The 26,900-nt window shown below is 35.9% G+C and overlaps 1 protein-coding gene and 3 long non-coding RNA genes across 7 annotated transcripts; 2 read left to right on the top strand and 2 right to left on the bottom strand.

Annotated features, from left to right (window-relative positions):
* The first annotated feature begins 703 nt into the window (after window positions 1-703).
* LOC143303178 (uncharacterized) lies at window positions 704-2,966 on the top strand. Its single transcript, XR_013059237.1, has 3 exons — window positions 704-1,618; window positions 1,719-1,854; window positions 2,252-2,966. It is a non-coding gene; the product is annotated as an uncharacterized LOC143303178 (long non-coding RNA).
* Window positions 2,967-3,818: 852 nt separating this feature from the next.
* Window positions 3,819-26,809, top strand: Mf (myofilin). 4 transcript variants are annotated; one of them, XM_033338191.2, is made up of 8 exons: window positions 3,819-3,977; window positions 13,025-13,161; window positions 13,509-13,662; window positions 14,120-14,208; window positions 22,014-22,157; window positions 22,817-23,071; window positions 25,565-25,655; window positions 26,692-26,809. In XM_033338191.2, exons 2-7 carry the CDS (start codon window positions 13,062-13,064, stop codon window positions 25,645-25,647), a joined length of 825 nt encoding a protein of 274 aa, XP_033194082.1. In that variant the 5' UTR covers window positions 3,819-3,977; window positions 13,025-13,061; the 3' UTR covers window positions 25,648-25,655; window positions 26,692-26,809. The 4 variants fall into 4 exon arrangements, with proteins under 4 accessions (XP_033194082.1, XP_033194084.1, XP_033194083.1 ...); XM_033338192.2 differs by lacking the exon at window positions 3,819-3,977 and adding an exon at window positions 4,018-4,249; XM_076621864.1 differs by lacking the exon at window positions 3,819-3,977 and adding an exon at window positions 4,519-4,541.
* Window positions 8,955-10,744, bottom strand: LOC143303202 (uncharacterized). Its single transcript, XR_013059292.1, has 4 exons — window positions 10,619-10,744; window positions 10,103-10,165; window positions 9,794-9,891; window positions 8,955-9,710 (listed from the first exon to the last, which is right to left on the bottom strand). It is a non-coding gene; the product is annotated as an uncharacterized LOC143303202 (long non-coding RNA).
* On the bottom strand, window positions 14,764-18,242 carry LOC143303204 (uncharacterized). Its single transcript, XR_013059294.1, has 2 exons — window positions 15,638-18,242; window positions 14,764-15,561 (listed from the first exon to the last, which is right to left on the bottom strand). It is a non-coding gene; the product is annotated as an uncharacterized LOC143303204 (long non-coding RNA).
* Window positions 26,810-26,900: the final 91 nt, after the last annotated feature.

Below are 26,900 nucleotides of genomic sequence, written 5' to 3'. Positions count from 1 at the left end.
TCTGGCCGTGGCCGAATTGGAAATAAATACGCTTCGTTCGAATCTGTATCGCTGGGTCGATCGGTACAGGCAACAAAAATAAAGTTACATTTAGAGTACCCGGTATATACGTGCTAGGAGGTCGCCGCGAATGACCGAAGAGTGCCAAATCTGAAAGATCAGCTTTCTTCCATCCTTCTTACGAGTTAGAGTCCGAAAATCTCTTCTGTTGAATATTTGTTAACATCAGAAACGCTACTCCAATTTAACCTGTATGTTTCAGGATAATTGTCCATAGTTTAGTCTAAGCTATATCATATGTTTCGAAATAGCTGATGAGCAACACCGTAAACTATAAAATTCTTTCTTTTAACATCGCTTTAAGTTCGCTTCCTCGAATCTCCTAAAATCGTAAAAATCCGATGTCCCCTTTAAATTAAACCGCCTTATGGCAAATTTACGATGCATCGAACGCACTTGTAAATTGTAAATTGTAAAATTGCTGTCGGGAACAGTTACCGCAACTATGGAACAGGAAAATTCCGCTATTTGCCTCCTATTTTCACTGGTGAGAACGCGCTTACAATGGCGTCATCGCATTCATCACGCGATCGTATTTTCGTGTCCAGCGAGATACGATTTAAAGAACGTCCGAACGTCACTAGGACGTATTTAAACAGATGTATTTGCACCGGTGTTGAGGATAAATCCGTTGGTCGATTGCTCGCCCCTAGTTTCGATTTGATAAATCCTTCACAATGGCAGACGATTAATTTCAGACAGGATTAAGGAGATTTGCCACGGAAGGTGAACGTAGAATGGAAAACAAGGAAATACGACTGTAACTGATCGCGGTACTTGATTATTCTCATCTCAGACTATGCGATCCTTCAACCGTAATCGAATTCCAATTGCGAAATTGGACAAAGATATCTCGAAGAGTTTCCGGAAAATCGAACGGAGGTGAAGATGACTAAACATTTTCTTCGTGAACGAAGATCAAAGGTCACGAGTGACATCATAAAGCTTGATCAACAATTTTTCCTACCCGTTTCTTCCAATATCCCTCCTTCTCGAATTTCTATTTATTTTTACCCATTCTGTTTGATATTTGATACAATTATCAAGTAAGTAAGGAATTCCCTTAAAATTCCACGCTTAACGCTATGGTTATCTTTAAACAAACCATAGTCAAGACCAGCGTTGTCAAACATGACAATGGTCCTTTGTACTAAACTAAACACGCGTTTCTAAATCGAAAACGTTCCAGGAAAGAGGAACCGAAAGATACCACAAATTCACGAATATCTGACCTATAGATATCGATCGGTTCGACTGTACAAATTGTAAAATCAACGCGAAACAGGACAGAGAGGATCAAGAATCAGAAAGCCATTTAAATGGAAACAGGTCGAGAGCGGGCTGATTACGTTTTTATCCAAGGAAACTCACGAATATGTTTGAAGATCGTGTTCTAACGCATCGTTACGTATCTCGCAATATATTTACGGACGAGCACACGAGCAATGACATTTTCACGACAAATATACACGTGACTGCAGCCTTGGAGAAGGCCTCGCATCGAGCACCCGAGTATCGGGTATTGCCAATGTCAATTTGGCTTGACGCTTGTCAGCAGGTAGGTATGATTGAGTTTAACGCGGTCGGTTTGCTCGAAAACGAGAAAGAATAGCTAAACGGTAGCCAGCTCTTGAAATACAAAGACTGTCAAATTGCAGAAATCGAGTGTTACAAAATCGCATTTCTGAATCGATCACTTTCGACATTTCCACGAAAATTTCAACAAAAGAGCCATTAATCGTATAATTTTGTAGACAATTGACGATAGTTTTCTGAGAAGCAATAAATTAATAGGTAAAGATCGTCAAATACAGGGTGGTTGGTAACTGGTGGTACAAGCGGAAAGGGGGTGATTCTACGCGAAAAAAGAAGTCGAAAATATAGAACACAAATTTTTCTTTCTTTTTTTAAATTTTTCCATCGAGACAACGATCTACGGTGAGATCCGTTATAACGAGACGCGATAAAGTGGACGCGTACCGAGCGAAAATTCAAAGTCGATTTTCTCGAAAACAAAGCCTCGAACGAAAAATTGTTATTCTACATTTTCGACTTCCTTTTTCGAGTAGAATCACCCCCTTTTTGCTTGTACCACCAGTTACCAACCACCCTGTATAATAAGAGGCTGCAAACAGCGCTTCTAGGTACTTGAAATGTAGCGCGGATTTGTAATTTTCTTTGGATTATTTAGGTTTGTGCAAGTTAAAGATATTATACACTAAATTCGTTCATATGAACGTATACAACACATCAAGCATAGAAAGAAGACTAAAAAGGAAACACCCAGCAGATCTCATAAAGGATATAACATAACAAACACGAAGATGGTACCCCGCTGGGGGTAGCCACCCACGTGATAATCAAACAGCTAAAAAAATCTAGCAAATGTCCAAATTGGACAAACTGTGAATGTGAAATATTAAATAAAAAAGAAAAATATGAATGTGTAGTTAAGGGATAAGGGTAGAATATTGTATCGCTACAAACGTTTTCTTAATATGGTAACGAGATATTAGTGATTTTTGTCATTAGCGTATATTGGTGGTGTAAAATTGATCATCGTCTAATTAGACGATGACTCACGATCAAATGCTCAGACGATTATTTATGATTAGAATGTCTCATGATCTGTTACCGCGAATATGATGTCATTTTGTTTATCGCACAATCTATATTATTATTTACGTTCAGTCTCATGATCGATTAACATAAATACGATGTCATTCTATGCGTAAGATATAGATTAGGTCATATTCTGAGAATAATATTTATTAATATTATTCAGATAATTTTTAGAGAATTAGTTATTCTTTAACGCTATTAGATTCAATTAGATTATTTAGGTTTAAGAATATAATCGTTTGTTTAACGATACGAACTGTATTATATTCTTTATTAATTGTAAATAGTCTGCCAGTGACGAAGAATCAAATGGAAAAATAAATGATTACATTATTACCTGTTAAAAAATAACTATAATTTTCCAAACAATTATATTCACAGTATAAGACTTGATCTTATAGCATTGTAAACGAAACAGCATCGTATTTATAGCATTATATTTATCGATTTGAACGTTTTTAATTAATTTCATACCGATATCATGATTGATACGTGTCAAGTGTAATAACGCCAACGATGTATTAATAACAAGCTCTGCATCCACGTGCGTTTCCTTACCCTCTAGCTTTATAGTTAACACGTATTAATCTCTAAACATTTTACATTCCGCGTGTTGGAACCTGAAAGCATTACGCAGAACGATGACAGAAACAACGTATGTACTTGCTATACGAAAGCGTATTCTTCGAACTGCCTAACCAAACCAACCGTGTGCAAATTGCGTTTAAATGTTCCCTCATAAATTCTCGCCACTTGTTTACAACTATTAAAATCAATCAGTCGGCTAGTTCGTGTATCGGCATATATATATAGCAGTCGAAGATAAAGTCGTTCGAATAAACGTCTACACGTACGTCGTTATATTTCTTTAATAATAATCCTTAAAGAGAAGCCAAACACCATCGGTCGATACGTATTGATTAATACATCTTTGATACATATCAAAAGCTAAAAGCATTCAGATATTCGTAGATTGGAAAGAAAGAAAAAGAGAAACGCGTGGGCGAACGACGACCGTGAGGAGGCGATCCGCGGTAGAAACAAGCGAAGGAAAGGCTTAGTAGACGGACGAAGAGGACGAAGAGGAAGTTTCGATACGGTCGCGGGTCGACCGATCGACCAATCGCGTAACGTTGGCGGGGGTTGAGCCATAAATGTCGCGTGGCGAGCCACGGAAACTCGCCGACAGGTCGGCGCCACCGTACCGACGCTCGGTATACTAGTCTACATTTTTGGCGGCAGCCGCCCAGTCTAAGGTCCAATCCTCGAACCGAACGGTCGTCCGAAATACTTAGGTAAAAAAGGGCTAATTTCCAATCGACCACCGCACACCGGTCGACATAGTCGAGTTTATTCGCCAACTTTTTTTTTTGTTCCACTTTCTTTTTCTTCCTTCTCTTCTACTTCGATTCTTCGTTCTCGGCTTACCGGGAGAAAGAAAAGAAAACGAGAACAAGTTGACTTTGCTCGAGGATTTTAAACGATCGCGCGACCACTTATTTCATTGGTTCGAGAGAGAAAGAGACAAAGATCTGGACGTTAAGGGTGGGAAAGAGATAGATAAATCGTGAGTGCGACACTCTATCTGGCTGAACCGATCGAGGACGATACCAAGAGGAACGATTCGCTGGAAGAGGAAAGATCGAGGATTCTCGTCCGTGTGTGCGCGCCAGTGTAAAACAGGGCGAAAAATAGGAGAGAACGCCTGACTGGACGTGGGCCTGCCTGCGCTTGTCCTTCTGCGTATATTTAGTAGGAATTCGCTCTTCCATTAACCTAGACTGCGCTGTTCTAGTACACTTAAACGCGAGTCTGCAAATAATTTTAGATTGTATCACTGGTTCGTTTCGTTCACACTGGTACGTGTGCTTTTTAAGACTAATTGATGTTACTAACCCACGAGAACGAGAGGAACTAATTACACTGTGGACAAATTGATGTACACAGTGGTGATTAATCTTACGAGACAGAAACGATCGAATCATTGGACCATTTTATTACGTCGATAAATTTCTAATTTCAATTTCTAGTAAGAGAACAAAGAAATGAACGAAATCACATTTTTACGAATGATCGTTGAAGTCTCATTGACAATAGAAAAAATGATCTATCTGTCTGTTTACGCCTGATGTTTTACAATGATAATACCATGCATGACGATGTTTGTACCAATCTATATGTAGTAATAATCGTATCTATAGTATTATAACAATATATGTTTGCGCGTGATTTAATAACAAAAGAAAATATGTAAAACATATTTCATCGTCGATCTTTAAGAAACAAAAAAGGAATACTACGATATATAAGTAATACTATATCGCAAGTCCCGAAGAAAGAAAAACAGTGATATTACAACGAATGTTTCATTGTACGAGTCTATAAATCGATTCGATAGATTTAGATAATATGAATGACTCAGTGCGTTCAACGATCGATCGATCGAACGAGTCGTAAAGATACAGTCGCGAACACCACCGTCCCGAATCAAAGTTCTAATTTCGTGGAAGCACGTTTGCAATAGTTGGCGCGACTCGCGTCTCGGTTTCTCTGCTATCGCATACCAATTCGAGGCAGACCGATCGTTTGCTGCCGCGTGCTTCTCAAAATGTAGTGGTAACGTACAAGGCACAGACATCGATGCTCGAGGTTTCTCGTACGCGTGTGCCAATCATACAACCGACGGAATTGTTTATAATAATTGGCAGCGATTTGTTTGGCAGTTATGTAACGCGCCGCGGCGTGCCTGTCGGGATAAAAATATCCGCGGGACGCCGCCAAGTCCGACGTGTCTGTTATAGCCGCTCCCTTTCTGCGGTTAAAACGCGAAACTCTTTTTTTTTTTTCTAATATATATACGTTGCGGTGAAAGTGCAAAATTTAGCAAATTTGATCCTTGCAGGAACAAACAGATCATACAATTAGAATTCCATATAATATTCATAAAATATCGTTCGTATTGTCCATTTGAATAACAGACGTTCATTATACTGACCGAAATTTCCTTCTATTAAATGAAGTTGAGATAAATAGGATTTTAGTACTTTACTATACGCAGCATCGATATTCATAAACTGACACCGTAAATTGTCTAATAAATTAAGGATAATTAGGTTTCTACAAAATGTGGGAATGAGAGCTGGTCGTCAACCGATATTTTTCAACCTATTCGGTACTATAGTACGACTATTTGGCATAATTCTATTTCTACAAATTCAAAGACAGCGTCGAAGCACGCGAAACACTTTTCTCCCAGCAAACGTATGCATCGTCTCGGTTGATCCACTTTCCGAGTGTCGTCTATTCCTCACAGACAGAAGTTAACGTGTTAATAAAAATCACCATGCACTCTGATAGCTTTTGAAACGTTTTCAACGATTGTTTTTAAGAAATAGTCGAATACTCGGAGTAGCTTAGAAACCTTTTGTCGGACTAAACCTCGTTCTCATAGGAGATTACGGCTAATGGAAATATTAGGGTTAGAAAGTGGGAAAGCGAGTTATTTAAACGAATATTGACGTAGAAAATGTGCAGGATTATAAGAATTTGTTCAGTGCTGACGTTAGAAAAAGAAGTTGCGAGTAGCGATACACTGTCATAAATTTTTGAGACGATGTAACGCGTATAAAATTATAAACGGCTAAAGTGACACGCTCCAGATTGCTCATTCTCTTAATATCATAGAATACGTCACAAGTGCCAAGAGGCGCCTCGCGCCGCTTGACGAGCTAAACTACGCGTCTGACCGAATTAAGGCGTCACTACTTTCGGCCACATCGGGCTAAATATAACGCCGCAAAAAGGCGACTTTCTAGCCGTGACAAAACTTCAATTCTGAATCAAAACAATTATAATTAACGTCCGTCATCTACGTTTCTCTGTTCTCCTTATACTTATTAAATTCGCGCGATTTAAATTGAATAAATTTTTAAACATGTTAGAAAACTATAATAATCAACGTTATACGTTGTAAAGTTTATATGCTATACAAGTATTTTCTCCATAAGAGAATAACGTACATTTTATATTGCAGAACATATAAATAAGTATCCGGGTCTGAATTTTTTAATTCCGAAAAATTTTTTTTTTTTCAATATGCCGATTATATAACAAGCACGAATTTCATCCTACAAGTTGAGGGTTAAATATACTGCGTTACTATCATCCTTGAAATGTTGTTCATTTTTTTTTTTTTTTAATATCGGAGAGCGTGGTCTTGAAAGAAGAGAATTAAACACGTTTATCTATTTGTTCGATTTGTTTCATAGATAGGTCCAATATTTATAAGCAAACTCCAATTTACTTCGTGTTTATCACTTGCTTCGTATTTGTAATCATTTTACGTAAAATGGTTTATTTTAGTACCAGATTTCGTTTGTCCGACCAATTGCACTCTGAATCTACTTAGTACGTTCGTACGTATCTATACAGGTTTCTATATAGTACATCATATTCTCCACTACTTTTTTTTTTACAAATTTCACTGAGAATTCGTTATAAAAATTAAAGGTGCTAAACGAATACTCTATCAAAAAATATATATATATATATCAACGATAGAAATTTCAAGCTAAATGAGATTTCTCAATTAATTATTCGTCGAAAATCGACAAAGTTTGGTATCTCCATCGAGCTAACGTTATTGATTTCTAAAGAGCTTCTCCGAACCTCAACTCGAGCAGCGTTAGAGGAAACTTTTGATGCGTCCAGACGTTTGATATTTTCTGGGTTAAATGGTTTCTAGCGTTTCACCGCAACGTGTCGAGCTGGCTGTCTTCGGTTGATAGTTAAAGTTTCAACATTGAAGGCCGATGTGCGAAAGTTTCCTTTTCCTCTGTTACATTCTCGCCTACCCTTCATCGGATCACGCGAAACCGCCACACTTAGAAAATTCGTTCTTTGGCAAGTTTTCAATGTGAACATAATTTCTGACCACGCCATTACGATCGCTAAATTCGCTTCCTGCTGGTATTCTCATTTAAAATTGTACAATATCGTTGAAAGATTTCCTCAACATTTTTCTCTAATTCTTGAATTACAATAATATCGGTGGAATACAATTTTTAACAATGAAGTTTAAATATCGCTTTAACGATGAAAAATCTTATTTACAATCTCTTTAGAAATATTTTTCTGTTGTTTAATAACAGTGAAATCTAACTTCTGTGATGGAGTTTCATTTTTCAAATTCAACTTGCATAAAGTACGCAGAAAGTACTTGTTTTCGTGTTAGAATTCCGTCGTCTGACTAATGACTGTCCGAATCTCCTGACATAGGACATTGCACTAGTTGATAGTACGAATTTACAGATGTTAAACTTTCCAATAATCGACCTATGTAATAGGTGTTCGACATAAATACCTCGATACTTAAAATAGCTGACTGCTTGTTCGCTCTTTTACGACCGGTTCATTGTTCTATCTAAATGTTTCCATTGAAATTTACAACGAAATATACATACAGCCTAAAATTAGCTACGACATTACGAACCCTGTATCTATCTATTCTGTAACAAAACTAATTCGAAGATAATACGAAACGCGAGACATTCTCATGAAACGTATTGAAAAGTGGCGACCTACCTAGAGAATTCGTAGATCACAGTTAAGCCTTGAACACTCTTAACCGTGATACATTCTGACGCGATCGTTCTGGCAGGGAACAATGAAACAAAGAAGTAACAGGTGTCGGGGCACCTAACGCTATCAGCTGTCATCGACGTTGATCCACGTGTTTGGCCGGTAGTCTGGCATACGTCTCTGATTATTCAATTTCTAAAGGCCGTCATTTAAACGTGTATTACGCGTCCACGATGACGCACGGAAGTGGAACGCGCTGGGTGAGGACCTAACGCAGTTGTAAGCCAGCAAACGAAAAGTCACACCGTGGGCCGGCACGTATTTTCAGTTTTTGGACCTACGCCCCGGATGATTTGCTTGAACCCGTCTTGCTTATTTTTAACAGTCATCTAGATTACACGCGTGTTCGTTAGATAGAAGAGTTGGGCAAAAGTTATGTTGAAGAATAAAAAGATAAATTCGATTCGTTGGTTAGTTAATATTTATAACCGGAATTTAACAAAAGTTCGAGTTATTAGTTAATTAGAGGTAACTAGCTTTACGAACAGAATGATAAGAGCTTAACTATGAAAATTATTTGGAAGGATTTAGCGCGAAAAACGAGAAACATGGGAACCTTTGGGAAATTCCAAACAAGTTCTCAGAAAACTTGCTCGTTCCTAAACTATCGTTATTATTAGAACGCTATATCTTTTATTTACCATACTTGCTAACATTCCAAACATTACGAACCATATAATACTCTTTTCATCTTGGACATAACTAAAAAATTTGCCATCACTGAATTACCCTGTAGAATCGTTCTCTAAATCTCCGTTTCTTGCATATATAAACATTCTCCAACTATCAGATATCTTCTCAAACAGGAGACTAATTCGAGCGAATTCTGAATACAAGGTACTTCATCTTCAACTCACTCAGAATAATAATTTTCCTTGATATCCACCTTGCAGGTATATAAACTATCAAATTATCGAAAAACTCTTAAGCAATAAACTTTTAAATGAGTCGAGGTGATCTTGAACGATTTGAACAAATAAATTCTCTAATTAGCCGCGCATGGAATCTTATGGACCGAAGGGTGGGCACGTGTTGTTTTATGGGTCATTATCGTCGTCGCGGGCATAAAGGAGCCCATTCCGATGGGGAAGGGGGGTGGGGGGTTCGCGAAAATCGGTCAAAGTCAGCCAGAGACTCGTCGACTATGCTGCCTTCGCACAGCTTGGATGTCCACCTGTTTCCAACTAAAAACGGACCGGGGCCCGGGCAGCCTAAATATAGCGACCGCGAATCCGGGACTCTTACGTCACGACGCGACGCGACGCATCATTCTGCGTCCACGACCACCGAGCTTTTTCTTATTTTCCCTTTTCCATTCGCCACGAACTCGTTCATAGATGATAGAAAGTATAGTACGATAAGAAGCATCGATTTGATACTAGATTGTTCTGTAATATAATGATTGGATTGTAGGTGTTTGTGCATTTATAGGAGATTTAAATATATTATGCAAAAATACCATAGAACATACCTTAAGTACTTATTGGAACATTCCGAGAGCAAAATAAATTTCTATCTGGGTTCATGACCTGCGTTTCTTTAATTGCAGTCGAGTGATGAACGTCGTTACTGTTCAATAAAATCGTGTTTCGGTTATTTGAAAATCATAATTCATTTTTGTATACTTTTATCAGAAAGCTATCATTATTCACAATCTATTATTTCATTTACTGGTGAAAGCAAAAGATTAAAGTACAAAATATTAGCTTCAACGCACGCAGTACCTTCAAATTTGTGGTATGTAATAATAATCTACCAAAGAAACAGAAATTGCACATACCTTTTCTTGATTGCATTCTGTAAACTGCAACACTGGCTCCATTGATGCAACCTGCAGAGACACCTGTTAGTACGATATAATATTATTCGTTGCTCTATTTTATCTTACGAAAAGGAATCATATATACGTACATGCATACATACTAAGATATTTTCCGAATTACATTATAGATGAATTTTTCATCATAAAACATTTTGAATGACTATTAATTATGTATATACACATATATGTTTGTGCAAATACGACAAAGCAAGGTATCGACTTTCGTTCGAAAGAAAAATGTCTCTACTTTTCATATACATTAATTCATATTAATTTTCTTATTTTCGTAATAATATTAAAGTTATTACCATTTAGAAAGCTTTATATTGAAATATACGCAAATATTTAACAGTATAATATACATCACTGATAACTTTCTACTCAAATGTAACAAAATTGCATACTATGAAATTTTCGTTACAATTTTATTATATTTATATCTCTTGAGCAACAGGTATATTAAAAAACAATTACCTTTGATAGATATTACTGATTTTGCGTATGGTTTGTGCCATTTGACCGTTAAAAACTTAATTAACACACTACGAAAAATTGCACTTTACTTTTGTGGCCGAAGGGTCAAGCAACGTTTCAAACTCAGTCTTGCAAACTTCTATGAAACAAATTTTCATACGCATAAATTTCAAAATTTTCAAATAACACAAATTATTATTCGATACTAAAATGCATTATATAATTCTTCTCTTCGGTAGAAAGAAGAATTATATTATAAATTTTCAATTTTTTGTATTAATTTATTTCATTAAGTACAGAGTCGTACTTTAAGGTTGGTAACAATTATATTGTAAGATAAGTGGCGCCAACTTCTTCAAATTATGAAAAGAATCACAGCAATAAAACATTTGTTTCTAAAACAACTTATAGTACTCAAATAACACAGTAGCTAATTTACCTGAGAATTTTCACGTCTTTACACAATTATATAGATTTTTTGTATCTAAATCCATAGCCCAAAATTTGTCAAATACAAAGTTATTCCCTAATATATACAGAGAGCAAAAAAGTATCTAGATGTCATTCTATTTAGTAATTATTATAGCATTTATCTTTTTTATACCAATTAAATAGATCCAACTATAGAAAATTACTAAAGTATAGCAATAAGTTTTGTATCATTTAGTAATACTTTGATACAACGACAAAAATTTGATACTCTGAAAATAAAACGTAAAACTGCTAAAATAAAAATATGTGCAAATACTTTTTGTAGCCACTATAGATATAAATAATTCTCCAAATACCTGATCGTAATTCTTAATGGAAACGGTTCGACAAAGTGTAGAAGCATTCATTAAGTTTCGACGTTCCATTCGATTACTACGCAGAAATACGTTCGGTGATTAACCAAACTATGTAATTACGAGGAAATTAACTCGGTCGCCAGAATCAGGCATTAATGGACGACCGTTGATTTAGATCACGTATTCCAAATTTATTTCCGATGACCTTCGATCGCTCTTGCCGAGAATGAAATAGGAATACATGCGAAAGCGTTCGGATGATCCAGGCCGAGTATGAAGTGCGCGCGTTTCTAAATTTAACGGCACCATTGCGTCAACAAAAAGAAAAGCCGATGCTCCTGTTTGTGTCGCAGTCCTCGATTGGCTGATCCGAGGAATGCCGCAACCAATCGTAATACACGTAATACCATTCGCTATTCGAAAACAGGACGAGTACGTGCTTTTCAAATACGAGCACCAAATTCGAGCTTTCGTATTTTATTCAATGAAACATTTCATTGATGTTTAACGTTTCTATCTAGATATGTATATCTATATATTTAATGTAATATTATATATAGGTATTATATTTAAAAATATATTTCTGGACATTGGCAGATGTATTATATAGAATAAAATTAAGAAAAAATAAGTTTATAAATTTTAAATTTTATTAAATATAAAACGTAATACGCTAATGTGATTTTAATCTTGGCACTAGATGGCATTATGTGTTAATACCGAGTAGTATGGTACAAAGTGTTAATGAAATCTATTTTTTACTGCCAGTTTTAAATAGTAGTTGTAAATATATATAATTATAAAATCTGGTTTAACAAGAATGATGAAGAAATCGACCGCGAAAAATTGCGTCCGCTATACTTAGAAAGCGACAGGATGCCAACAAACACCTTTGCAAATTATCGTCCATAAGTTTCTTATTTTTAGCGCGTTTACTGTCTGCTAGCATTACAAGCCCTAAATTTGTGGCATTATTATCCTCGTACTTGTTAGATACTATCCCAGATACCAAACAGGGAAATTTTAATGTAAACATAATCTTAGCGAAAAGATATATTTTACGGCGCTGTTTTTTTTTTTATGTATTTCAAATTTAGAAATTCCTTGTTGTTTACAAGATCGATTATACACATACCGTTATATTTACAAATTTCCGTGAAAACTGTATTTCTAAGAAATTGTAGTCTTCTATTTAAGTTTATCGCTCTTCGATATTTCTAGCGATCTTATTGAGAAATATTATATATTCTAAACATTTGAAATTTGGCACGCTGAAGTATCTTAAATTTGAAATATCGAAGACATCGTATTTTATAATTAACATGCACTTACGCAATGTTTTTCTCTCGCCTTAGACATTTATTGTAACCATTTTTATTCCGCAAATGATTAACTGACAAAAGAATACGTAGTGTTACATCAATTAACGATTAATCTGTTTCAGAAATTGCATTATCGCTAACATACAAGATTTATACCAACGAAGAGCAATTCCTATATCGAATCTGAATCAAAATCGTCGATCTTTCCTCCCTAACGCGAACAAATTAGATCATCGGATATCTTCACGCGTTGAATTATAAAAACGCTAAAAGTAATTTACGTTCGTTTATTTTAGCGAACGAGTGTGGTTAGCAGTTCAGTAGAGCGGCAAAATGGACGCGCGCTTTAGAAGCAATCTCGACATGATCGGGCGCAACGAGCCCATCACAAGGAAGGCCAAATTCTGGCAGAGTTACGTTCGAGCCTTAAAAGGTACTCCTTCATGCATTACCTGGAATTAAGAAATTTAACGCGAACAGACTTTAACTTGAACGTTTATTCGCTTTCAATTTAAACTCGATCGTTGCTGAAAAAAGTTAGTTTCTCCTCTATCAGCTTGATGTATATTCAATTTTTATAATATCGAATCCTTTTTGAACGAAATTTTAGTTCTTTTAATTTCTTTCGTGCTTCTCGTTCCCTTCTCACTTTTTTCAAACGAAATCACGTAACTTCCAAATTTTGTAATAATTGAGAGATTTTTTAAGCATGTATACTTTTGGTATGGTGTTTACAGGGGGCTAAGAACGAACAGCCTATAAAACTATTACTGTTTACAGGCACCGACGATATGAGAGCCCCTGAACACACGCACAGACCTCGCAGCATTTTCCGCTCAGATTATCCTGAGCTATCCACCTCGTGGCCATTTGGAAAGTCTATCTTTGAAACCCCCATCCATGCGGCTGATCGCATCAACGTTCCTGGATACAGGTAAGATTTCTTGGAGTACCTTTGAACTCGTTAACTAACAATATTTCAATCGATGCTTAAGAATAGATACTTCGTTGAAACTTTGATAACATAAATAATTTAATTAGGTAGGCAAGCCACTCGTGCGATAAAAGATAAAAGAAAGATCATCTTAACGTGTTTTTCATAATAAGACTACTACACAATACATCGTCAAATGTAATGACGAACATTTTTATAGAATAACCTTATGAAATGTTGCAAAATCTCAGAGTCGATGTAAAAGATGTTTGCGTGTTTCTATTACTTATACACACTTGAGCAACGACAAAATGATCGACTATGTTCTTACAATCTGGCAATAGCTTTACAACGATTAATTTATTCGAATAATTATCTTGAATAATATTATTTATCATCTTAAATAATAAGACGAAGCAAACTTTTTTTTTATTAAAGTAAACGTTATTCCCTGAAGGTACCTGCCCGTCCACCGTGAGATCTACGGTTACACACCGAGGCAGATCTACCCGCATCAATACAAACCTGTAGAACGCTTCATCCCCGGTACGTACTAAAGAACTCTGAGCAAAAGTCCAAACCAAAGAGAGTGAACGACGTCGTAAAACCAAATCAAAAAAGTAATTATAAAAACCACAGAAAAGATCAGACAGAAAGAATCGAGAAAGGAAAAGAAGCGCGAAACGAAACGAAAAGAAAAGTTTGGAAAGTTTAAACGTTGTTGTAAACACGCGTCTCGAACGTTTACGAACGAGAGAGAAAATATAATTATAAAAATTCTAGTGCCAAAAAGTAAAAAAAAGAAAAAAAAAACGGAAACGACAAAAAGATACGAATGAAAGCAAAAAAGACCTGAGTGAGAACGAAAAAGAGAATGAACGAAGAAACGCATGAGAATGTGGAACGAAAGCATTATCGTCGTTGAATCCAATTAATTAATTAATTATAACCGCTCGTTCTCGGAGTTTTCTTCCTTTAGTTGATAATTCTTGTCAAAGTTCTTGTCAGTAATTTGTAACCAGGTGCTTTTGGCTTCTGCCTGTTGGATAGACGAATAAGTTAAGATAAAAGTTAAAACTTTGAAAGTCGAAAATAAATAAACGAACGAAAAGGAAGGATGTAAAGACACATTAACTTTGTCGGAGGTGTAAATATTTGGCGGTCCGCGAATATTTCCCTCCAAGGCCTTTCTCAGAAGCCAGAAACGCCATCCTGGAGGATCCGTCTCGTATCCTTATGAAAAGAGCCCTCCACCTTTGCTTGCACTCCATCGTGACTAAAAAAAGAAACGAAGTGAAAATGAGTAAAAAGCGAAGCAAGGAAACTGAAAATATACATACATGGGATGCTCCCAATCCTTCGAAAAAAGAAAAAAAAATACCTTTGTATTGTTATGTGTCATCCCCATCCGACGTGTGAAATGCGTATGCACTTTTGGACACGTACGTGTTTTGAATTTTTTCGAATCGTATTTAATTCACCTCGAGTTCATATTTTATCTACAATCCGTGTCTGAATACCTTTTCTCTTCACGTACACAGAACCATACCATAATATGTGTAATATTAATTTACTCTACTCCGTACACTTTGTATCTAAGTTATTATACTTATAATGTCGCTATACGAAAACATGCATCTATACATACGTATAAAAAATATATATAATTATGTTGAATATATCTCGAGACTTGTTTGCCTCGCGATTATACGATTCATTTTTCTTCTTCTTTTGCGCCTTTTGAAATAGATTTTTCTGTTTTTAATAAAAGGAAAGTAAAAGAATAGTTCGACTATATGTGACTGAGGAGCAGCTTGACATCCACTGATGACCGACGCTCCCATTGGTGTTCGCTGGTGTTCAATTAATTACAATAATTATCTTTGCATCAGAGATGGGCTAGAAATGATTTTGGTAACCAATTAATGATTAACTCGGTCGTGGTGATAGACATGTTTGTTAGAGACTTACGTACTATTCGATCGTAGATAGCATCTGATCGAAGATCGTGGTATCGATATAACAGATATAATTTTCGCATCGCACGTTTAATCGCCAACGTAATCGCGTTGTTGCATCTCTTCGTGACTAAATAAATAATAATACGATACATACGTTTGCAATTGAATAATCAGTGAATAATCAGTTTTAATAAAGAGATAGCAGTACATCTACCCAACGAATTGGTGTGCTATAGTCTGTCAAAAATTAATTGGCCACTCAAGGCTGCTTCACAGCACCAGAAATAGCACATGTCGGCACTAACGCGTGTTTCTTTCGCATAATTACGCAGCTATACTATAACAGAATAGCTATACTATGTAACTACTATATCAGAACGAAATAAAAATTCCGAAATATACAAATATGTAATAACGTGACATGGCACAAACGATAGTTGCTTTCAATGACAGAAACTAGACATATAATGAGGTTTTACTATTGAATGGCCTTGAGCGATTAATTAATTTTCGTCAGACTACAGATAGTCTACGTATACAATTCTCAGTAACGATAGCGATAATGAACTAAACTGTAAATAGTCAGCAAACATAATGCCCATCTCTATTTTGGAAAAAACTACAAATTTAAACAAAAGCGTGGAGACATTAAAACAAACTAAACGTAGAAAGTGTCGACGTATACTAAGCGATAGCAAGCTCGACCGAAGCAGCACAAAACCGTGAATTAACAATTAGATTAATATAATTAATACCATTAATACGATTGTCCGTTAAAAATCGGTGGATGTCTCTCGTGTTGTTCGATGTCGTCAACAATGGAAGTGTCGATGGATGGAAATGGCGACGATCAACGACCGAACGACTGACAGAAACGTGGCCAGGCATCATGGATCATCGTTCATCGATCATCGATCACACGGCTCACTGATCTCTCACGCTCATACGTTTTATTCTCCATGCCTCTTGCGTCGTCCGAGAAAACGAAACCACCATCATCATCGTCATTCACGTTGCTCGTCGTTGTCCAGATAAACGAGAAAATATCTGCGAGCTAAGCAACCGCCCGTTAAATGGGAACAAACGAATCGCATGCAGCTCTGATCCTAATTTCTTTCCAGGCACTAGTCCCAACAAGTGGCTTTTACTCAATCGCATCGTCGATTTGAGCGACCTTAGGCGACAACAAATTGCACGACACTGGCAGACTAGAGAAACTAAACAACGAAACACGCTTACTACAAAAGTGCGACTTCGTCATTGCATACGAAGAAAGGATACTGACATCTTGCGCGATACTAACCTACTCACTGTCTAAACTATACCCGATACGCTCCCAATAAATATGATTAGCGATTAGTATCTCGAGCTTGGTGACCTTACAGTGAAGTGTGATATTGCTAAACATTGCAAGTTTGTTTATTATCGTTCTATTTTTGACTATTATCGATGATCTTCACCTTAGGAGAAATAGACGCGATAGAAAAATATTTGACTTTTAATATCGAGTGTATCGAGCGTTCGTACAACTGCAACTGCCACAGATCAAGATATTAATTGCTGAGACATTAAGAAGTAACCCTTAACATTTGCTTAACGGTACACAAATAATATCGTCCTTATCCTGCAATTTACATTAATATCTCCAAGTGATTAAACTAGTGATTTCTTCGTTCCGAGTGGTACACTATCAACCAAAAGTACTTACCTGCGTATTCTTTACACTTTACCATTCGATTGTTTCATAAAAAAAATCCCTATATAAAATTACTTTTACGCGTGACCCTTCATTTATTAGGATGAATAACCAATTAAGAACAAGTAACAAGTTGATTACACGTACGAAGTATTCTCACCAAATTCTTATTTTCCATAATTCTATAATTTTATTTTTCCCCGGTAGAGCTTCTAAAATCAATTTCGCACTTTTCGTTCATAGTGTACGGTGAGCACGAATCGTACACAAAAATCAGATCCAAGTATACAGTTGTGTATGGTAATTAGCTGGAATCATGCAAAGCGTACTTAACATACTAATAATACGCCTGCATCACATTTTTATCCCATTTCCCTCATCGACACGAAAACGAAAGAAAGAAACGAAAGCAACGATTTCACACATGCGCACGTGCCTGGATTTTTCTTCATCGATGTGTTCAGACGATCGTCGAGAGAATGTCACGACTATCCACGGTTCTCGAAAGCATGGGAAAGGAAATATGATCGAAGCCATCCTGAAACAGTGGCCAATGCGACGGATCGAGAATACGAATCGCTTTGTAATAAGCACGAGAAAGCTGCTACACACTGTATATGCATATGAAATTTCCAATAAACTCAAGTGACTCAACGAACGAACGTTTTTTTGGCTAATAATTTTTCAGCGATCGTTTTTTACTTTTCAAGATACGGCATATTTTTATTTTTTCGATTTTATGCTACTTCGAGACAATTTTTCTAATTATACGCGGGCGAATATTTTTTCAAATGCGATATTTTTCGTTGCGTTTCGCCAGGAGCGTTGCCCTCGCCGACGCCATTTTTGATTTTTCCTTTTTCGCTGTATAATCGAAGGAACTTTTTGTCTTTTCGCTTTTGTCCACGACGGCAAACGATATTTAGGACGTGTTAACTCTTGCAGCTGAGGTGGAGGTCGCAGTTTGATTACACTAATCTGGATCGAAAAGAACGAGAGATGAATTAAAGAACAAAAATAAAAGAACGATTTGGATAGGTAATCGGAAGAAAAATATAGAAAGGAAGAGCGTATGACGGCGATTCGATCGTAATAATTGTGGTAAAAGGCTGAATTCATCAGAGAAAAAATAGTCGTGAGACTTATAAATAGAAGAAAAGTGAAAAAAAAGGAAAGCAAAAGGAGTGAATAAAAGGAAATTCAATATGGCCGCCAAACTTGAAAAAGCTGGAAATTTTCTCTCGACGCTTGCGCGTTCTAATTTTTTACCATTGATCTATTTGATCCAATATCGTCACTTATCTCCATTCGTTATTCAATTTCTTAATTTTTATATTCGTTATTATTATATTATCATAAACGAGGACAAAATGGAGAAAAGAATCGAATATAGGAGATAGAAGGACGATGTGGAGCAATTGACCCAAACACTCCAATTAATATATGCTTTACTACGCACGCGTATTCGAAGTATTCTTTTCCTCCGACTAACAAGCGATAATTAATTTCAGCTAGATCCAAAAATTTCTATCTTTTTCAGGAGATGGCATGTACTTTTTTCTTCTCTCTCAATCCGATCCCCCCAACCTCAAACTTTTACCTGCTTATCAATTATAATACCGAGTTGATGGAAAAGTAACTTTGATCTTTGATAGCACTAAAAGGAACAATTTCAAATAGTCACTATTTCACAATAAATAATGTAACAGATTCTAAATATTACGATAAATCCCATTGCATCGTTTAACCTTTACTAAAAATTACGTAGATGGAAAAGATATAAATAAGTTAAAGAATTGTTTAACGATGGATTTGTATCGAAAACAACTCAAAGAACGCAGCAGAAATTCAGATAGAATAAAATTATGAAAACAATGAAATTGTGTACCAATCGCTTTGCTCTTCGTTACTTCTCCACCAACCAAATATAATTATAATTCTTTCCTTCGACAGTGACGCATTGATTAACCGGATTAAAGTAATTTTCGAACCAGTAGAATCGTAGCAGTAGATAGATAGCGATATAGATTCCGTAGAGAAACTCTGTAGAAAAACCCTGTAGAAAAGACCTGTGTTTCGTGCAGTCTTGATGATGGCCACGAGTTCGTAACGATTAACAGGAATAACTCGTACTTCGCGGCGAATTTCTAAGTGTATTGCGATTCATTGAGCGACCGGTGAGCAGTGTAAAAAATGAGATAAGAAAATTTTTAGAAAATATCTCATCGCTCTTTTTTCCTCTCCGCTTTTGGAGAGTACGATGCGATTTTTTGAGGCGGTATTTTTCACCCCCACCAGGTTAGTATACTTTTTTACACGTTACGTGGCGTCGTGTTACATTTCATTTCTTTCTTTTTTTTTTTCTTTTTTTGTGAGAGCGGCTCGAATGTTTCGTTTTTCTCTTTTAGAAGGAAAGAATCGTGCTTCGATAAGCTTTTATCATATACATCTACGGCTTGCTACGGATAGGTGAAACACGCACGGCTTTGGAAGAACACCCAAAAACGGGGACAAAACCCTTGTGAACCTTAACTTGCATTTTTGCCCTCCTAGTTATTCGTTTTTATCGGATTAGCAGCGAACGGAACACGATGCGTTAATTAAGCTTCTTACTATCTTTTTAGCATAGGGTGTTTTAGGTAAAGTGTCAAATGTACTATACGGTAATGAAAAGAGTTGAATGTAACTTATGTGTTACTCGATCTTTCCCGTATAATTTATTTTTTATTCTTTTTACTCTATTTTAACTATTTTACTGCAACACCTTAAAAGGAAGCTTAACAATAAACAAGTATTAGATAAACGACAGCGATATGTACATCTGGTACATGTAACACTTTTAGCTGCAAACAGCTAATTAAAGGAATTTAGTTAAATCGCTTGAATAATTATTATATCTATTCTTATATTCTTCCTAAAACACCACTGCGTCTTTTATTAAAGCCACGTACCAACGGTGCATGACACTGCGGCCTGGAAGATTAACAAAAAACGCTGCTACTAACAAGAGAAACATCTTTCTTTAAAGAATATGTAGATGCCGAAAGCTAAAGTACTAAACCAGAGAAAATGAAACGCAAATAAATAATAGTTGGGCAGATTCCGGCCAGATTCGCGACGAAATCAAACCGATGGTACGCACGGTTTTTCACATTAGGTGTCATTTATCATACGTAGATTGTAGCACACGATAAACACATCGAACGATTCATCGGAGAAAGACAATTTGGGAAGATGAATCTCAAGCCTCTCAATAGTTTAGTGACATGTTGTTTATGTGGACTTGCTACGTTTCTTCATTCTTTTTTTTCTATAGAATATCATCGGTCCTTCCCGATGGAATATTAATCCTTCTCGAGTAAAAAAATGGATTCCATTCATTGTTTGATCAACGATTCGAACGAATTTAATCGTTATTTTAACTTTTTATCAAACTGTTTCGATACCTAGTCTATAAAAAAAAAAGCAATCAGTAATATGATAAAATAAAAATTGTTTTGTGCAATATTAAAAAAAAAAAATGATCTTCCGATTTGCTAAATATTAAACGTTAAAAAATATTCTACACCGGTATAGAAAGTTCTTCTTCAAAAAAATGATTACCATTGATCACAGATGTACAAGGTGTTTTAGAAAAATCCATCCTTTGGATATCTTCTTTAACAACGAGAAAATAAACTAAATATTTACTTTGTACGGATCGCCTTAATATTTTTAATTAGCTGTGTATCCTTTCTTTACTCGAAGGAATCTGCAAGCCTGAAAACAAAAAGTTGAATTCGATTTACGATAAATCTGATTCGACCTTTTGCTCGTATTTTATATACATATTGAGTTCACGAGAGCATTTTTTACATCGTAACGTGACAAATCAAGTGGAAAGAAAATGAATAACTCCTTAAACGTTGAAATAAGATATGAATAATTCTCCGTTAAACTTGATTCGTCGAAAGATTTTCGATAAAAAGAAAAGCGCTCTTGTCACCTCACTGTCGTTTATTTGATCATGCAACGTCGAGAAATTCGCGCCTCGTCATCGATTACCCACGGGACAAATCAATATCTCGTATAACGGTCGCGCGCGTTAAAAGTTCGGGTCACGTAATGCTGCGATTTGTTGAATTCTCGATGTTGCATAACTCTATCGATTGCATTCCTGTATAGGTCGAACCCTACAAACTGGTTGAAATAAATAAGAAAGACAGAAAAAGATTACATAAACGAAAACCAAAAAAAAAAAAATAATACAAGTTCGCAAGATATAAGAGAAGCAAAATATATTAAAGCATAGAGTACATTCTAACAATGATGATAATTTCTAATCTGTAAAATCGCAACAATAAAAAAAAAGCAAATTCTGTTAGAAGAATGAAAGAAATCCTATATGATTATTTTTAAAAGTAAATTTTTCCACTACGCTAGATACATGCAAAAGCTAAATTTATAATGAAAAGATATCCACTGTCAATTTACAACTATAGATTGCGAATAATATACGAAGCCTAATAATAAACGGAAGACTTCTCGTGTATTTCGTGTACGCTTGTTGATGCCGGATAAAATTACCGGTGTGCTTGTGATTAATTATTTTGACCGAGTATCAAAAGATTCAGAGTCGGGAGGGGAGAGACCGTCAGGAATGCACGAAACATTGTGCAAATTTTTGTTTCATTGCCATAAATATCACGATACAGCGAAACCGTTCGACCCTGAGAAAGCTTGGGCCGATCATCTGAACCGCTTGGCAGACATCGACAGGCTGTATCCGAGCAAATCGCCTTTGTTGGCTCGGCATATTAGCCCTCCTCTCAGTACGAAACGATTGTTCGATATCCACGGTGAGTACTTCTCGTTGCTCGCCTTTCACTTCCTCTTTTCTAAATGAGTTTCTCCTTTGAGCATCGCGTCTCAACTCAGAACTCAAGAAAATAAGTGTATTTGACGTAATGAATTTACTGTCAGTGTGATTAATAGCGAAGAAGATTTTAAAGAAGATCGACGAGTCGTTGTTGTATCAAATTGCTGTCTCTTTATGACATTTTATCGGGCACTTACGTGAACACCGTTACTTTGAATACGAAGATTTGTAAGTGGTGCGCATTTTAATAAAACGTCCTAATGTCGAAAAGATTTTAAGAAATTGCGCGACCATGATTTAGCGCGATAGCTCCGGACATTAAAAGTACAAAGAGTTATTATTTTCCGCTAAAATCTCAAACATAGTCTTTCATATTCCGATCGTCTCGTTTATTTCAAATTCCGAGTAACTGATTCTATCTAAACTGAAGTTGAAAACGCTATCTGACGTCTCAAACATACTGTTCAATTGCAATTTTTACTTTTTCATTGAAAACACTGACGTTTCTTCTTCTTCGCAATTTTCCACTCGAGTAACGCAAGTGTGATTCGTTAAAATTGCAAACTGCGAAATATACGATATTAAACATCAAAGAGAATCCAAGAGGAATCTGTGAACGAATATGATTTTTAATTCCAGGTAACTTGGTGACCGATTACGATTACTTACCATCCTTCCCCTCGTTGTTACGCAAGAAGCCTTTGTTCGATCTTCTTGAGCCATCACCAATGGCACCGATCAGTGCCTTCACCAGAGACCCATGGTGGTACCCAAGCTTTGCTCCCTATATTCCCAACTATGCTGCCAGAGCTACCCCGTTTTATCTGAGGGACAGTTACCTTAGTCCTGTCAAACGTAGCTATCTGTGGAGCCGACATCCAATCAGGCCTTTCGGTACGTAATCGCTTTATCTTTTTACTGGCGATGCTTTCATAAACAAACGATCGCTCCTTGTCTGAGAAAGTATTTGCAAAAACACCGTAGTACAGGTGTAGGTCTAGTAGAGCTTGATACACTTCTTGGTTATTAAAGTAGTTCGTTTGTTTCGAGTACTTATTCGAGAACTTCATCCTATGAGCGATAATAATTAGAGTGTGGGCTTGTTTATACAAATTTGTATTTTTATGAACATAATTGAATGTTATGTAGAGATTTGTTTTACTCTCTGAATACTGCAACGAGTACTATGGATACTTTATTTGAATATTTCCTGTTTCCTTTATTGTTTTTTTACGTTAAATTATTCGTTGCCTTTCTTATTTTGCTATCTGTTTCGTTACGATTTGATTGGATTTATATCATTTCATACGTGGTAGATGCCTCACTCTGTCCAAAGAAATAAACGTTTAATAAGTAGGTAATAATTGACTTCTGTTTCGTACAAGTGACGAAATTTTCTCAGATAAAGAGCGAAAAACAGTTGAAAGCAATTTAGGATATCGCAATATATTTTAAGAATTCTTTTTAATTGAATCAGAGTCGCGTTAAGGAAAATATCATTATTTTCTTTTTTTTCTCTCCAAAGACAGTTTGCATTTAAATCAATTGGAGCGAAATTTGCCTGAAGACGCTAATTAGTAGATACGATGCAATAAATTGCAGAATAAAAAGAAACTACTTAAATTAAACAGGTTTAAAAATTCAGCAGTATCCCTGTTTATTGCAAAATCGAGGAAAAGTACCAAAATCTAAATAAACAAGGCTGTCCAAAAATTCCTAGACAGTTAGGATTTAGCTTGAAACGAAAATACAATAGAAAACAAAAGCGACAGAGCTTAAATAGGGAAACAAGATTCAAACAATAGTCTACGAATTTTTGCACGTTACTGTACCTTTTCACGGTAAAGGAACACGCAATGTAGTTATCAATTATTTATGATATCGATGTGTTATCAACGTTGAATTATTTACAGAATCTTAAATCATTCCGAGTGAAAATTTCTTTCCGCGACATTCGATCGAGTGCTTAGTTACGTAACATTATAAAATGGCATTACATCTGGCATTATCTGACCGATTGTTTACCATTTGGCTCGAGTACAGATACGGTTGCATCAAAGGATAAACGGCAAAATTCATGGCGGCACGTGCCAGACGCCAACTTCCGGATTCGAGCCAAGTACATACGTACATATTCCTTTCCCTTGGCAGACTCTAGTTAATTATTTAACGATTACATCTTCGCTTTGCACTCCATTAAAATACCATTATTCAACTCTGTCGCTGCTTTCGCAAATCGGACAGTCGATATCGCATAAAAGATTTATTACTAGAAACTTGTTGAAAGTGGTTTAAAGAACAATAGATTGTATGAACACAATGGAATCCATGTTAGGTTAGGTTACAGAGTAGGAATCCATACTCTAGTTGACTTTTCACAGTTTATTATGTTTTGTAATTTTTAGGAAGAAAGAGAGAAATATTAATAAAAAATTGTAACAACTTGAAATTTACTTATAGAAAAGCAAATTATATACGCGTTATTAAATTGCAAGACGCTCGGGTCAATAAACAGCCTGTTCTTTTTATAATAAAGGCAAGAGCGTTATGGTGAAACTAATACTTCCGGTACTCGCACGATTCAAATGTCAGGGTAATAATATCGCCATCAAAGAGGCGATATCTTCTTTGTTCGTTCAATTCCTGTGCCCTACTTCTTCGTATTACTGAAAAAAAAAAATTTTATTAAAAAAATTTAATAGGAAAATATTTAACAAGCTTAGAACTAAGAAACTGTTATTCGATCTTAACTAATTTTTCAAAATTACTTTCTAATAATATCCAAATTTCTTTTTTGATACTTTCCAGCTTGTTAATATCGATATTTAAATTAGCGAAAGGAGTATTTAAAGCAATCAAATTCAAATATTTATTCTCGTGTATCAATGAAATGAGAAACGTGTGTGACGATAAGAATATTTAATTTAGCTTAAATCACTGGCAGAAACTGGAAATGGTACTGCGCAATTGTTGCTGACTTTGCAGCATTGTTTTACCTCGCGAAGGTTTCACATTAATGCGAAGCCATTCACTTGCTAGATTTTCTCAACATTATATTGTCACGTGAACATAAGCCTCGATCGACCGCTATTTCTGTGGAAGATATGTATCTATTCGTATAAAAACTATCGATCCTAATTAATTAATCGCTTCAAACGTTCGTAAAGATAATGTAAACAAGATCAATAAGGAAGGTTGTATTCAAAAATTCAGTGAAAAATAATGTATAAAGATTCAAAAGAAATTGGGTAAAGTATTGGATAAAATTTAGTAACAAAAAAAAAAGAAACGAAATAAAACAGAACGATAGTAAGAAAACACCTAGAAGAAAAGACTTGTTAGTGAAGGAAAGTGATATGCAACTCGAATATATCTGTTGTATTTCAGGAGACTTATACTACTATTATTCGAAGCCAGTTCCACGATTTCACTTTACCAGCCCGTGGTATAATAAACGTACCACACATTAAGAAACAAAGTGAGCGATAAGATTAAAATGTGGCCAAGTGTTTTGCATCCTGTTATCCTTACACGTTAATTCTGTGAACAAATAATAATCAGATGGAACGAATCACGTCATGCTGCTGTACATATTTCTGGCTACGATGAGGTTTATTTATCAATTAACACGCAGCTAAACGTAACAAACGTAACACGAACGAAAACAAAACGAGTCTTAAACGAAGTTTAGAATCATTATTATAGCTCGTGTTACCTGGGCTGTTCGAGCGAATGAGACTGAAATACATATATCGAACCTAACCGTGTCATCATAAGATCATATAAAATCACTCACCATGTTTACAGTACGAAACAATTCATGCAATTAAAAAAACAAAAAGTTATAGAAAACGAAGAATTGTTGCCAAACAGTGTCACACATCTTGTCTGTAATTTTGTACGTGACTTATGTGCCTGGATTTACAACGTCCCCTCTAATAGGTTATTTTTATTTGAAATACGCTCCTCTATGTACATTTCACTCGACTAATATGCATATCAATATACAATTGTATACATATCGACAGAATATCGAAGCATGTCCTGCAAACAGAAACTCCCGGAGTAAGGTAATAACAATAAACGGATCTTTGTTCACGATTATTCAACAGCTACTCGTTTCCACAGACTTGTCGATAGTTTGTGTTTGCAGAGAATTTCAGATTTTTTAACACATCAGCTTTAGATGTCCCGCGAGATATCGACGGACACCGGAAACACGATCCGTGTCGAAAACATTTTTCTTACCGTGTAAAGATATTCCTTTCCCTCCCCTGTTAAAAGATACTCTAATTTTTACTACGTACGTGTATGTGTATATATACCTACTCTGTTATCCTGGCGTTACGCTTTGAGAGTTCTAGCCAAAACACCGTATTACACGTTTTCACGGATTTGAAAAGATTCGATGCCGGATAACGTATATTTAAGCGATTAGAACTCTCGAAGCAACGTTCACACCTTGTTCTAGATATAGATATTTGTGCCTGATCCATCGATCGATCTTTTTGCAGCTCACGTCTACTGATGACTGTGCCGCCCCGCATGGAACGCGTGATACGAAAATAAACGATGGAAAAAGCCAAATAAAGTCTCGAAAAAGTTAACAAAAAAAAAAAAAAAAAAAAGAAAGATGTGAAAGAGTATTTACATCGTATCCTATAAGCCACCATTCGATACCTATTTGCCTGATTATTCTTTTTCTCACAGTACGTATCATCGT

This window comes from Bombus vancouverensis, chromosome 9 (genome assembly GCF_051014615.1).
Source record: "Bombus vancouverensis nearcticus chromosome 9, iyBomVanc1_principal, whole genome shotgun sequence".
Lineage (NCBI taxonomy): Eukaryota > Metazoa > Arthropoda > Insecta > Hymenoptera > Apidae > Bombus > Bombus vancouverensis.
The sequence above is the reverse complement of the archived record's forward strand: the minus strand, read 5'-3'. Positions and strand labels throughout refer to the sequence as shown.